We start from the raw sequence: 14,073 nt of genomic DNA on the forward strand, positions 1-14,073 counted from the left end.
CCCCCCCCCCCCCCCCCCCCCCCCCCCCCCCCCCCCCCCCCCCCCAACCTTCTTCTATAAGTGGAATGTAGAGTTTGGTTGAATTTGATGCCAGAAAGGCCTGCTATTATTCAAGGTTGTACCTCTTCCTGCATTGGACAAAGTTATATTGTTTTGCTTTTCCAGATTTGTGTTAAAATCTAACCCAGCCTTTCAGGATGTCAGCTGAGTAACATTGCATTTATTAAGCGTCCACAGGGTGGCAGTGTTGCAGTTAGCCTAGTGTGTGGAGAGCATAGGTTTAAAGATGGTCCCTGCTCTAAGAGAGACACAGGACTGATGAACCAGTGGTTATGTGTATAAATACAGTAAATGTCATTGCATGCAGGTCAAGTTCCATCATAACTCCAAGGCACTATCCAAATTGTTTTGTTGAACTGGAATTTTGTGCTGTTGAATATTGGACATAAATGAGCTTTTGGATAAGAATTGGAAATCTTTTCATTATACAGATGTTTTTGTTGTAATGGTATTTGTTTTAATAGGATTTGATCTGAAGATATATGCATGTATATACATCAATATATAGTGCACATATGTATCTAATTGTGGAGGACAAGCTGGCCAAGTTGATCGTGTTAGTATCTAGTAGACTTGGATTAAAACTGGCATTATTTCTTTAGTACAGTTTTGGCCCTGGTACAAGACCATGCCTTCAAACTATTAGGGGGAAAAATGTGTCCATGTGTATGTTCATATTTGTGTTTAACATCATGTTGGGGGATTTGCTAATCTTTATCCCTCTGTGATTTTTAGATTTTACTGACAATCTCAAACTTGAAATTAAAGTTTATTGAAATGGATATGAAACCTAGACTTTTTATTGTGAAAACGATTAATTTCATATAAATGATCTTCATAGCTTTGGCTTGTTAATGCTCAGTCTGAATATCATACCTGTCAGTACAGGGAAAATGGAAAATGTTTGTGGTCTCTGGCTCCCTTTTGGTTTGGTGGAAAAGTGATAATTATGGTATGCTTTTCTTAAAATCATGGTAAATGTTTAGTCTGCAATGTCAATTTCTGCAGGCTAAGTTTGTGGTTAGCAAGAACTGTTGTTAAAAGAAAAGTGTATGCCATTTGAAAGAGAGGCAGATTATACTTTAAATAGAGGTGATAAGGTTTTGCACACAAATTACTCAATTTGTGTATATCAGCAAAGGTATATCATTAAAGAAAGGATCTTAAAATTACTGACCCACCTAGCCACTGTCTTATCCTTCTGCCTGAACCCAGAGGAGGGATATAAAGCAGATGTCAGGGCTGCGCTTAAGACAGGATGGAGCAAGGGGGAGTGGGAGATATGGAAGAGTCAGAGCAGTGGGAGGGGGCCAGGGTCCAGGGCCAGTTAGTGGAGGAAAGAAACACCTGGTTCTCCAAAGGTAATGAGATTTATTGCTAGGCTGTTTGTGATTGCTTGCCTAGTATTTTCCATACTGATTTATTGCAGCTTCAGAGAGGTATGTTGGTGTGTTTTCGATGATGATTCTCAACCGTTTGTACTTGTTATTTGATAGAAAGAAATGGTGGGGTTTTTGGCATGAGTACCTTTATGCCTTCGCCTTAATTCTTGGGTTAATTTATTCCAGGTTTAGATGGATCTAACAATAGAATGTTGCTATTTGAACACATTTATGTTAAGTTGAGTGTTCCCAATTTTGAATTTCACAGCAAGATGACTACACCAAGAAGCCTTTTAAAATGTCTGAGAAAGGGGGGGCCTGAGGCACAGGGCAGGGAGGGCAGGGTGTCTTTGAAGCTGCTTTCTGTAGTGCAGCACTCCACCAAACTTCTTTGAAATGTGTTTCTAAAATAATAAATTTTTTTGTAATTGTATGATCTAAGCAGCTGCTTTATACCTAGCTTTAGTCAAGGGCATTGAACTGACATTACCCATTTGAGTTTCATTTTGACACAGTGTTATTTACATATTAAGCTTTGAAATCTTTGCATTTTAATTGTTTTAATTTATTATTGAAATTCTTCCAAACCTTCATCTGGTGCCAGTAATCAACAACAGCAGCACTTCTTCAGCATCTTACGTGGTATTACTGCCTCATTTTCCCAGGCCATGATGCTGTCATTTTGTTGCCTTGGGGGGAAAAAAAAGAATGACACAGTAATGAGTGCCAGATGTTGTTACTTAGGAAAGTGCTTAATTTTAGCACCTCAAAGGGTTTTTATTACAGGCAAATTGGGCACTGCCCACCTGGGGCACAAGCCCACTCACAAGACAGAATGAATCCAAGAGAACACAATGGCTGCAGAGCCTTCAGGCCCCTCTGGTTAGATCAATGGGCCTTGAAGGTTTCCCAAGATGGCCTGTGGAGTAGCTGTTCTACTTGGGGACTGTTTCTACCGTACTCCAAATAGAAATATTTTGTTCACAAATGAAGGAATACAAACTCCACTCCAAGAAGGCAGTAACAAGCAGTACCCATTTATTTGACTCCGAAAGGAGGTTGCCACTATTGCTAGTATGATCTTTCCTTACCCAGGACTCTTTCTGCTCAGTACTGTGTGATATGACCTAAAGATGTCTTCACCTAGTGTGAAAAGTCACCTTTTTGACCCAGGGAGTCTGCCACATGCAACCTTTCAGATGGAATTTCAGCCACAGTTTTTCCCCAGTTTCTTCCCACCTATCCACCCACCATGTTGCCCCAAAATGAAAGCTGAGCCATTTCAGTGGAAAGGCTCCAGGAGTAAACTCTTTATTAAATGCAAGTACTGATTTTCTCTCTTTTCTTATCATGTTAAACATAGGTTTTTATGCAATGTATTTCATGGTACAGCTTCATAAAGTTACTTTGTCTCGTGCCTTTTTAAAAACTCTTTTGGGGAGTCTCGACAAGCATTAGATATCTGCAAATTAAATGTAGTTTATGAAAGCAGCAAAAAACAAAACAAAACAACAAACAACAAAAAACAGATTTGGCAGGGAGAATGCCACTAATTCTCTTAGCTATGGAGCCTTACTATTTCCAAATGCTGTCAATTGAATCAGTACCCGATTCATGTATTTTCAAAAATATGTTCTCATTTTGTTTTGAACAATGCCCTTGTCACCCTTCCCCTCCTCCCCTTAGACTAGAAATTATCTCTTATAAGCCTTGGTTTGTTTGGAGCAGGGGTGGAGAACCTGCAGCCTCGAGGCCACATGTGGCCCAAAGAACAAAATCATAAAGTTTGGATTCAGTGGAAGGGCTGCACTTGAAAATCTAGAGAGCCACATGTGGCCTTGAGGTCGCAGGTTCCCCACCCCTGGTTTGGACCAGCAGGGACCTATTATGTTCCAGGTACTGTGCTAAGCACTGGGGATGCAAATACAAATAATGCCTACTTGCTGATCAACAGTATCGAATACAACAGAGAGGTCAAGAAGAATGAAAGACCACGAAAAAAAACATGAGATTTAGCAGCTAAGAGATCTCTGATAATTTCGGAGAGAGTGATTTCAGTTAAATGATAAGATTGGAATCCAGATTGCAAAGGGTTGAGGCGGGAGAGAAGAGAAAGTCAATGCCCACCATGATACAGGACTAGAGGAGTATCAGGATTCAGTCTACTTAGTAATACTACCTATCAAATAGTCTTATTGTTCTGTGGGCTAGTCACTCATTCATTCATTCAACAAACATTAAGTGTTCTTTCTGTTCCAAGCACTCTATTCTTTTTGTTTTTTTGTTTTTTGTTTTAGGCCATTGGGGTTAAGTGACTTGCCCAGGGTCACACAGCTAGTAAGTGTCAAATGTTTGGTCTGAGGCCTGATTTGAACTCAGATCCTCTTGACTTCAGGGCTTCTATCCACTGCGTCACCTAACTGCCCCTCAAGCACTCTATTCTAACCAGAAAGACAAAACTGAGTAACAGTTGATTTTCTCTTCCCATCTCTGCATAAGCCCCCTTCTCTTCTCTGATACTGCCTCTATATAGGGGCAGGCCATCATCACCTGGACTATTTCAATGACCTGCTGGTGGCTCTGCTTTCTACAAGTTTCTCTTCATTTCATCCTCCACTCAGCTATCAAAGTGATTTCTCTAAAGCACAGGAATGACCATGTGACCTCCCTACTCAATAGTTCCCATAGTTCCCTTTCATCTCTAGGGTCAAAAAAAACTTCTTTGTTTGGTGTTTGAAGCACTTCATAACCTGCCCCCTCTTTTCTAGTCTTCTTCCACCTTATTCTCCACCATGTACTCTTCGATCCAATGGCACTAGCTTCCTTGCTGATCCTCATACAGGACCTGAGTCTGGGCATTGACATCTGGTTTCCCTGGCTTCCTTAAAGTCCTAGCCAAAATCCCACAGGAAACCTTTCTGGATCTCTTTTCATCTAGTACCTTCCCTTTGTTGATTATTTTCAATTTATGCTGTATACGTGTGTGTGTGTGTAGCTTTTTTTGGGGAGGGGGTGGTAAGGCAGTCAGGGTTAAGTGACCTGCCCAGGGTCACTCAGCTAGTAAGTATTAAGTGTCTGAGGCCATGTTTGAACTCAGGTTCTCCTGACTCCAAGGCTGGAGCTCTATCCACTGCACCACCTTGCTGCCCCATGTACATCGTTTTTTGTACATAATTATTTGTGTGTTACTTCCCCCATTAGACTGTGAGACCTCCTGGCACACAGTAGGCACTTAATAAATGGGGATGTCTGAAGAATGTACAGCTGGCAGCATGTATGGTGTGAAAGGATAAGTTTTTCTTTTCTGGACCATTAGCTTTCAGATGCAGAGCATTAGGCTTCCTGGGCAAGGGACAAAGTCTGGGGAGAATGTGTTTGAAGAACTGAAAGCCTGTTCAAGACGGCTTTAAAATGAAATTTGAGGGAAAGGAGAAAGTATCCAGATACAAAGCTATAAGTGCAAAAGAATATGTGACAGAAAATGCGTCATAGTGGATGAGAAATCCAGTCATTTTCAAGAGAAAATAATAAAGAGGGTCAGAAACAGTACTTAAAGAACACATTTAGTATATATGCAAACAGTGTTCTTACCAACTTCAAGTGAGCTTGAAATTTCAATGCAAGATAAATTGTTTTTCAAAAGATAGTTAAGAATCACTGAGATCTGAAGGGGCAAATCTAATGGACGGATATCGCTTCTAGAAAAAACTCATTGAAGTGAGAAGAGTAGCAAGTACTGTGGGTTAAGACATTTTTCCACCTTCAGATTCCTGATTTGCCACAGTGAAAAGCATTGATGATAAAAATGGGAGAAGAGCCAGGATGAGATTGTAAGAGCATGTACACCCCCCCCAACTTAGAGTGAGGTTTGGGGCAGTGTTTTGACTAATCTAAATTTAAGAACTGGCATAGAGGCAAGGTAGAATAGCATTGAGGGATTTCAACTACCCAGACATCTTGGCTGACTTTCCTTATAGTTTTGTGCTCCTTAGGTATTAATGAATGAAGGAACAAGTGAATGAATGAATGAATGAAAAAGCATTTATTGAGCACTTATTATGTACTCTGAGGATAAAAATAGTAAAAGCTGGAAAACCCCTGCTCTCAAGAAGCTCACTCTCTAAATGGGAGAGAAAGTTTAGCTGCAGGGCAGATGGGAAACTTGGAAGTCCTAAGGGGGCAGCAAGCCCCCTTCTTTGCAAGCCATGTGATCAGTCTAGCAGCTTGGATAGGTTCTGAGATGGCCTGGGGGCAAGAATGGGGGATTAAGGAAGAAATCAAGAGAAAAAAGGTCTTCCTACTGCCTGGCCTTCCCTGATGGGATCTGTGTAGAGTGGCACCTCCCAAACTTACACTCTTAAAAATTACTGAAGATTCTCCTTTCTACCCCATCCCCAAGAGCTTTTGGTTATGTGGATTCTAGCTGTTGTTTTTTATAATATTATTTTAAAAATAGTTTTGACCTTGTGGACATCCAGAAGAGTCACTGTGGACCACATTTTAGAACTACTAGTGTAGAAGTAGAATATAGGGATACTTCTGCTTAGACTTGGCTCTTACCATTAAGGAAAGAATCAGTGATGTGGAAGTGGCAGGAAGTGACCATGTCCTAATAATATGCTCAGAGTAGTGAAGGAAGTGAATGATGGGCATAGTCAAACATGTAGCTTGCTCTTTAAGAAAGCACTTGATATGGAAGTTGCTGTCAAAAGTCTTAAATACTGTTTTAGGCACTAGGAAAGGCTATTCTTGAGAAAACCTTGATGGAACAATATAGCAGCAAGTACAAATCTGCATTGTATGCAACTAGCTACTACTTTATAACTCTTGTTTCTGTTTTAGTTTTTCACCTTTTTGCTATGCTCTATCTTTCCAATTAGATTTAAACTCCTTGAGGGTAGGGATCACAATGTAAAGGTTAATAGATTGTCTGACATAATTAAGTATTCAATAAACATTTTTAAACATTCGGTAAGCAGTGATCACAACTGGTCTGCTGTCTTAGTGCTCACCCACCCATGTAGCAATCACCATCATTTCATATTCGAGAATGAAAGAAGGTTTCTCTTCTTCTCCACTCCCTCCCCGAACCCCCTCCCACCCATAACAGGCTTCTGGTATTGTTCCTCCATTGTAATTTGAGCCAGATTTATTTATTCCTTCTTTTTAACTATGAGAACATGCAACTAATTCTCTCAAGTTTTTAGTCATCATTACTAAACACAAACAAAATTGACATATTTATGCCTCTCCTGTTTTCTCATCTTCTTTCTTTTTTTCCGTAGAGCAAGGCTTAGATCACATAGCAGAAAACATCCTTTCTTATCTGGATGCTAGATCTCTGTGTGCAGCAGAATTGGTGTGTAAAGAATGGCAGCGCGTGATCTCTGAAGGAATGCTTTGGAAGAAATTGATTGAAAGGATGGTACGAACTGATCCACTCTGGAAGGGACTTTCAGAAAGAAGAGCATGGTAAGTTTTTCTGCAACAGGGGCTATTTAATTTGGGTCCTGAGTAAATATTGCCTACATACTACTCTCCAAGAAAATATCTGTAAAAACTGGATGCCTTGTTGAAGCAAAGTGAATTTGTGAATAAGGGTTTGGGGTATACTTTCATCAAAAAATTTTTTAACTCTTCATTTGCCTTTCAGTTACTCTTTATATTTAGTATCATTTGGATGAAAGAACCAATTTTCAGTTATTTAGCTCTTTATTGACATTTCATGTTATGTTTTGCTTACTGTTTTAGGGCAGAGAAATCAATAGCACCCTTTCCTCAAAGTTAGGGCAAAGAAGCAGAAGCCATATCACTACATTTTGTAACTTATTGGTGGTGGTTCAGAATTGGGCCAGAATGGCAAGGAGAAGTGTGGGAACAGGTGTTAAAGGAAAAGCTGTTGGTTTGTATGAGGCTTTGGGTTTATCGATGGATTTTAAATCCTTTGCCCAGTTAAGCACAAAAATCCAGAGTTTGTTTGGGTAATTTCCACATTTCCCTGGCCTGAAGGAATATCACCAACTCAGCAGCCAGGTACTCTGATCTACACAGCTTTTTTTAATAGTCTCTGATTCAAAAAGGTAATTAAGGTGAAAGTCTTGATCAATATATTTGTAGAATAGGTACACTTAGAAAAAAGGAAGAGGAATTTTTTCTTTCTTTTTTTTGTGATATGATTAGCTTTTATTATTATTATGGTCTATGTATGTGTTAAGGGAAACTTCAATGAAATGATGTAAAGGGAACAGGCAGTCTTTCACAAACTAGTAGAGGGTCACTTCTTTCCAGTTACACAGTTGAATTCAAGGAGCAGAGAATGTAAGATCCTGCTGTGGTTATTGGTTTGTTTGTTGATTTTATTTTTTTATTTTTTATTTTTTATTTTTAACAAGTGTTTTTTAAAACTTTGGATTACAAATTTTCTCCCTTCCTCCCTCCCCACCCACCCTCATTGAAAAAGCAAGCATCTTGATACAGGTTATAGATGTGTAGTCATGCAAAACACTTCCATAGTAGTCCTGTTGTGAAAAACTAAGTATATTTCCCTTCATCCTATCGTACCCCCCATTTATTCTATTCTCTCTTTTGACCCTGTCCCTCCTCAGAAGCATTTGCTTGTGATTGTCCCCTCCCTCAAACTGCCCTCCCCTCTATCAGCCCCCTTGTTCGAAGGGGAATTTTTTCAGAGGGTTCTGTGTGTAAAAATAAAAATTAGTTTCCAAATTTTTTAAATTCTGCTTTGGAATTGTTTGAATAGTATGATAATAACTTTTTAAGATAATACTAATCTTAATAGGGATAAAACTCTAGTAACTTTATATCTGTTGTGTGCAAAAAAAAAATGTAATCTCTATTTTGTTTGTTTACTAGGGATCAGTATCTCTTTAAAAACAGACCCACAGATGGCCCTCCCAATTCATTTTATAGGTCACTGTACCCAAAGATTATCCAGGATATAGAGGTAATTCTATGATTTTTTTTCCTGCTTCATGGAGTATTAGTATCCTGTTTTCAAATGATTTCTTTGATGTATTCTTGTGTGTTATGTTACAGTTACGGAGATAGCAGCTAGCTTATTCAGGCTTGTCAATAAAATATGTCAAACATGATGTGGCATGCTACCATTCCTCAGAGTCGCATCCCTTTTGTAAAAAGATAATTTAACATTTCTGTAATGTAAAGTGATTTTTGATTTTGCTTTAAGCTGTGATGGGCTTTATAGAATCAACTGTTCCTTCACATTTGGTAATGTTCCACAAAATCAGATTTTCCCGGGTGTGCCTTTTCTAGGTAAGAACATAATTTTAAATTTCCAAGCCATTCATGTAATGGAGTGGTTTTTCCTGAGCCAGAGGAAAAAAGTCACAGCTTCTTCTTTAAATTTCTCTTTTTTTTTTTTCATGGAAGTTACTTAAATGTGATTCCAAGCTATTGCAAAGTGAGTTTTAAAGAGTGCTCATAACACATAGACCTTTCAGTTATTTGAGCATAATTTACCCAAAGTGGTAAGACTCTGTAAACTTGACATGAAACATTGAAGACGTTTGATATTGCTCATGTGTTCTAATTAGGTAGGTTTTTATTATTTAGCTCGTTTCCTTGAACTGGGAAAGAAGTGTACAGCCTTTTCTCATTAACTTGTTCACATGTGTTCTTGGCAGGTCAGGGTTCTTTCAGTATTTCCTCCTTGGCAAAAAAGCTTGGCTTTAGTCAGGCAATGCAGTATCACTCATAAAGCTATGCTCAGTTTCCCAAATGTGAAGTAATCCTCTCCCCCAGGTGATGGACATAAAAGTTATTGGGCCAAAATTCATTAATGGAGTAACATGTGTTTTTGAGGTTTCTGTTACGGTAAATATGAGTGTGCCTGGAATAAATTTATTTAAGATACAAATCCTTGCTTTGAATATTTTTCCACTTTAGTTATCAATTATAAAGTAACTTTTAAATGGGGGTTAAATGTTTATAAACCTTTACTATGCCAGTAATAAAATTTAAGAATGAATTCATCTGGTTTCAGGGTCAAACCTAGGAAAGAAGCACCAACAGTATTATTAGCTAAGACATGGATGATAACTTTTCATCTTTGGTTGATTCAGCAGGTTCCCCTTTCCCACCTCCCTCCCCCTTTGTTGCGGTTGACAGCCATTTTCCCTCTACACAAGGTGTGCACAATCATTAGAAACAATATTTCTTGCCCTTTTAGAATGCTGTTTCCTTAAGCAGTCTTTATGAGGATTTTCCAGATTTTATTTGACTTTTTTTTTTTTAATCACCATATTTGTTATGATAAGAGTGAAGGTCAAGGCTAATCGCTACAGAAGTTCTCTGGAAAAAATCTTTAGACCAGCTTGGCGATTTGATTGGTATTTTAAGTTCTCCCACCCCATGTACAACATAGGCCCAACCCATTTTTTTCATGTAAGCAGGATTGACAGATGTCATTGACTCTGAAGCTTCAAGCTGCATGAGCTTTCTACAGGCTGAAATAACATTTTAAAGTTACCAGAGGAAACAGTATCAAGATGTGAGAGGAAACAGTATCAAGATGTGAGAGGAAACAGTATCAAGATGTGAGCTATGGGTAGAGCCCAGTTTGACTGATTTTCTCTCTGCACAGAACTCCAGACCAACATGGTGGTCTAGCCCAGTGGTTCTTAAAGTATAGTCTGGGGACAACCACTGGTGGTCCACAAAATGACTCCAGGTGGTTTGGGGGTGGTTCTCTTATAGAATTAGTGATAATTTCTATGCTTTGGTTTCTCAGATGAATCTACACATAATGCCCCTTATTTGTGTTACAATGAAGGCGGTGTTGTTCTTATTTTTTATTAGGCTGTTTTGCTCAGTCAAGTGGCATTTGGGTAAATGGTATTGTGTTCGTATGTATGTGTATGAGAGAATACAGACAGATAGGGAGAGACAGAGACAGACCCAAGTGTTCCACAGACCAAAAGACTTTGAGAACCACCTTTCAAGACTTGTTAATTGCTCTTTTTTCAAAATCAGTTAATGCATAAGAGATGGAGAAAGTAAAACATTGGGAGTTCACAGTATTGTCTATTTCCTGCCTATAAGGAATATTAAGTATGTTTTTCTAAACCATACACATTTTTAACTTCCTTGTTGCCTTGGTTGAGTAAGAGGTTTGTATTTAACTAAGTTTTAGTTCAAACAGAAGAGAAAATACTCTAAAAAGGTAGAAGCATCTTGATTTGGCTCCCTGTTATTTGCTCATTCTATTTTATATTATTTATTTTGGTTGCATATTTGCTTTATATTGGTTTTTCAGCTTGGCAAATTTCTAAAAATTTTCTCATGTTTCCCAGCCCCAGTTCACTGGGGTGAGGGAGGAAGAAGAATGGTTCAGGTTTGGCTTTCCAAAAAGCAGAAAAGGGCAAATCTTAGCTCTGGAATTCCTTCTTTACATTAACCCAATGGAAACTAGGTTACTTTTAAGGATACAGTAGAGGGCTGATGTTTTCCATCATGACCAACTCTCATTTATTTGGGAAATGAATGGAGTTGGCCTGAATGATCACCCAGGCTCTTTCCAGCTCTGATATTCCATGTTTCTATGGTAAAATTGAATATTGATGACTTCAAACCAAAAGATGTGAGGAATTGAAGAATTTGGACACCAAGCACCAATTCTTAGCCTTTCTGCATTCTAACATTTTTACTTATCACTGATAGGTTTTCTGTCACTCATGATGGACTCTCAGGGCCTCAGAATCCTAATGAATTTTTCCAAAAACCTTAGATCATGCCTTGAAGGTGGCAGCCATTTTCTTCCCTGAGACCCAGATTCTTTGAGCATTCTGGGGGGAGTTTTGACTCTTAATTTAACCACACAAGTCAATGACCTCTTGAACCTAAGTTTTTTCTTTTTTTGGAGCAAGAGTCAAAATCTCCTCCCATTTATCTTCTTTCTAGTCCTGCTCCCCAACTTTTTTGTCCAGATTAGGTAACCATTTCAAATTTTGTCCTTAAGATAGACCACAGGTGAAATTGTAGTGCATTGCTTTGCACCTTTTAGTAAACCACATTTTATATGGTGAAAGTGGGGAGCTTTTTTGTGGTTTGCAAATTTGGTATTAACATTGTCCTGGTTAGAAAATGCTGAAAGTTGCCCACCCACTCAGCTGTATTTAGGCTTCTAAAAATAATGTTATTTCTTCATACTCACACATCTGTTTTCACTCTGTTGCCAATTTAAATGCTGCTGTATATTCTGAGTATTATGGCTTATTTCCCAGTATTTTGAAAATTTGCACAGGGTAAGGGGATTTTACAAGTTCTCAAAAACATGAAACATTCTCCCACAGTAGCCACACCACATTATATCTAAGCAAAATGGCAGGTGTCCACAGAATTACAATGTGCCTCTATATATGACCTATTATTTTATTCTCCTCTGGCTTAGATGGCAAATTATTTCCACTTGAAGTTCATCCTTATTGTGGAAATGCCCTGATGTTCTCTGTGGTTGGTATCAGCACAGACAGTATCATATCTGCTTTCTTAGTATGGACAGTTTTGCCTTGATTTCTTATTTTTGGCCAATTATCTCAACAAGGAAGGAAGAGAGCATGTAGACTAGACACTAGCAGACTTTTAGACCTAACACTGGCCTAAAAGGCACGTGGGGCAGAGAATAATATAGATGCCTCAGCTTCTGGAACTGGTGTTTGCATTTAGTTCATCCAGTGAGAGGTCGTCAGTAATGATCTTCAATTTTTATATACTAACTAACCTATGTATCCTGCCAGCCCATGACTTTGAGGACCCCAAAGTGAGTTCTTTGACTGCTGTGGGCTCCATCATGGGACTAGTCAATAATAGAATGTGTTTATTAGTATCCTTTCAGCAGTATTGCAATACATACTTTTATCCTGAAAGAATCAAAACAACTGACAGTATGGTAATTACCATGGGAACAGGGTTTTAACTATAGGAGATTAGTCTTTCCAGACTCCCTTCTGTATTGTCACATTCCTCAATGAGTTGAAGATCCTTAATAATAATGCTTAGAGGAAACAACCCATACTCTGATTAGGATCCAGGGAGCCAAGAATGCCACCTTTTTAACAATTTTAGAAATTGATCCACCTTCTGATGTTCCAAAGTTGGCATGGTTTTTAAAAGAGTTCATCTGTTCTCTAACACCCTGTGCTGGTAGTACTGTCAACTATCTAGGACAGTTGATGGCTTGTCTGTTCCCTTCTTGAAAACCTTGAACATTGAGGCCCCATACCATCCTTACAGACAAGGATGGCCTTCCTTTTGTTCAGCTTTGAGCTATTCCATTCCTTTCCTCTCCCATTATTCTTTCTTTTACTTGAGCTCATTTTGTGTGAGGTCTTGTAGGGATCTTTTCCTTTAAAGATGGCTTAGTGACAGAAAGAAATTACACCCTCTCTCCAGGATTGCCTTACCGTGTGGAGGACACAACTGTCAATCCTGCACATCCATAGTCATCAGTGGCTCAATGCCCTCATGGGGCTGGGAACTTCAGGGGCCATGCTAGGAAACCTTTGGAGGGCAGCTGGGTTAGAATACAGCAGCCCTTCTGCTATGAATGCCAGACATAGAATTTATTATTTATCACACCTGTCTCCACCATCTCCAAGTACTGGTTTTAGTTTGTAAAATTATTTATGGCTTTGGCCCACATAGAAATTGTTTATCTGGTCAGCCCTCAATTTTCTGCACTAATGGAGGGTAGAAGAGATGGGGAGAGTCCCAAACAGCAAGTAACTTATAAATCATTTAAACTCAGCTCTAGTACGTTTATGCTTAGATTTGCATGTGACTATATAGGGTATTCTGGGAAATCACTTTAAATAATGAAATTGTTCTTTGATGCTTTGACTCAGGAGAATATAGGAATTTGCTTAGTTTCCTCGTCTTGACCTCTTACTGCATTCCATCCTTTTATCTGCTCCTTGCTGGTAAGCCCTCTCTCAAGTATAGGGATTGGTTTCAGTGTTTGGAAGAACACTTCTCTATGGCTTGTAAAATATGAGTAGCTGCAGACTGGCCATAAACAACAAAGCTACTAATTCAGTGCTTTCTGGGATATCTCCCTCTATTAATAGTGTGATGGTGCCTCATTTGGAAGAGACCTCAGCTTGTGCAGTACATCCCTACCCCAGCAAATAACAATGAACACAGTTAAGCCACTACTCTTGAAGATAAATAACCCTTTCAGCAATAACCATATTTCAGAGCTTTAGTTCTTGTTTACAGACCCTGAATTTCAAGGCCTATTGGATTAGACTTAGGTTTTCTTAGGAGAACAACTTTGCATGCTCTTTGATCCTTAAAAAACATCCCTTATAGATTAATCTTTCTGAAACATGGTTTTGCAGGTATCACTACCCTTCTCAAAAACCTGTGGTTCCCAGCTGCCTGTAGAATAAACTTCATTTATCACAAGCCATCTGATATCACTACTTAATTTTCTTCCACATATCCTGTTTCCTCAAGTAAGGTGCAGTTTCCTCAAAGGCAAGGACTTTATCCCTATCCACATAAAGTAGTTCCACACACTCAAATGCATGTTGGATATATTTGAGTCTTTTATCATACTTTATTAGCTGCTAGGCAATCAGAAGTACCTATTTCA

The 14,073-nt window shown here is 38.8% G+C and overlaps 1 protein-coding gene across 3 annotated transcripts in view; it reads left to right on the forward strand.

Annotated features, from left to right (window-relative positions):
* FBXW11 (F-box and WD repeat domain containing 11) overlaps positions 1-14,073 on the forward strand; it is an 89,104-nt gene that overhangs the window by 60,807 nt on the left and 14,224 nt on the right. For all 3 annotated transcript variants that reach the window (XM_027841832.1, XM_027841834.1, XM_027841833.1), the window contains 2 exons: positions 6,728-6,914; positions 8,313-8,403. In XM_027841832.1, coding sequence (XP_027697633.1) covers positions 6,728-6,914; positions 8,313-8,403 — 278 coding nt within the window. The remainder of the gene's footprint in view (positions 1-6,727; positions 6,915-8,312; positions 8,404-14,073) is intronic.

Source organism: Vombatus ursinus, unplaced genomic scaffold (genome assembly GCF_900497805.2).
Source record: "Vombatus ursinus unplaced genomic scaffold, bare-nosed wombat genome assembly UNPS02014863.1, whole genome shotgun sequence".
In the NCBI taxonomy this organism is placed as follows: domain Eukaryota; kingdom Metazoa; phylum Chordata; class Mammalia; order Diprotodontia; family Vombatidae; genus Vombatus; species Vombatus ursinus.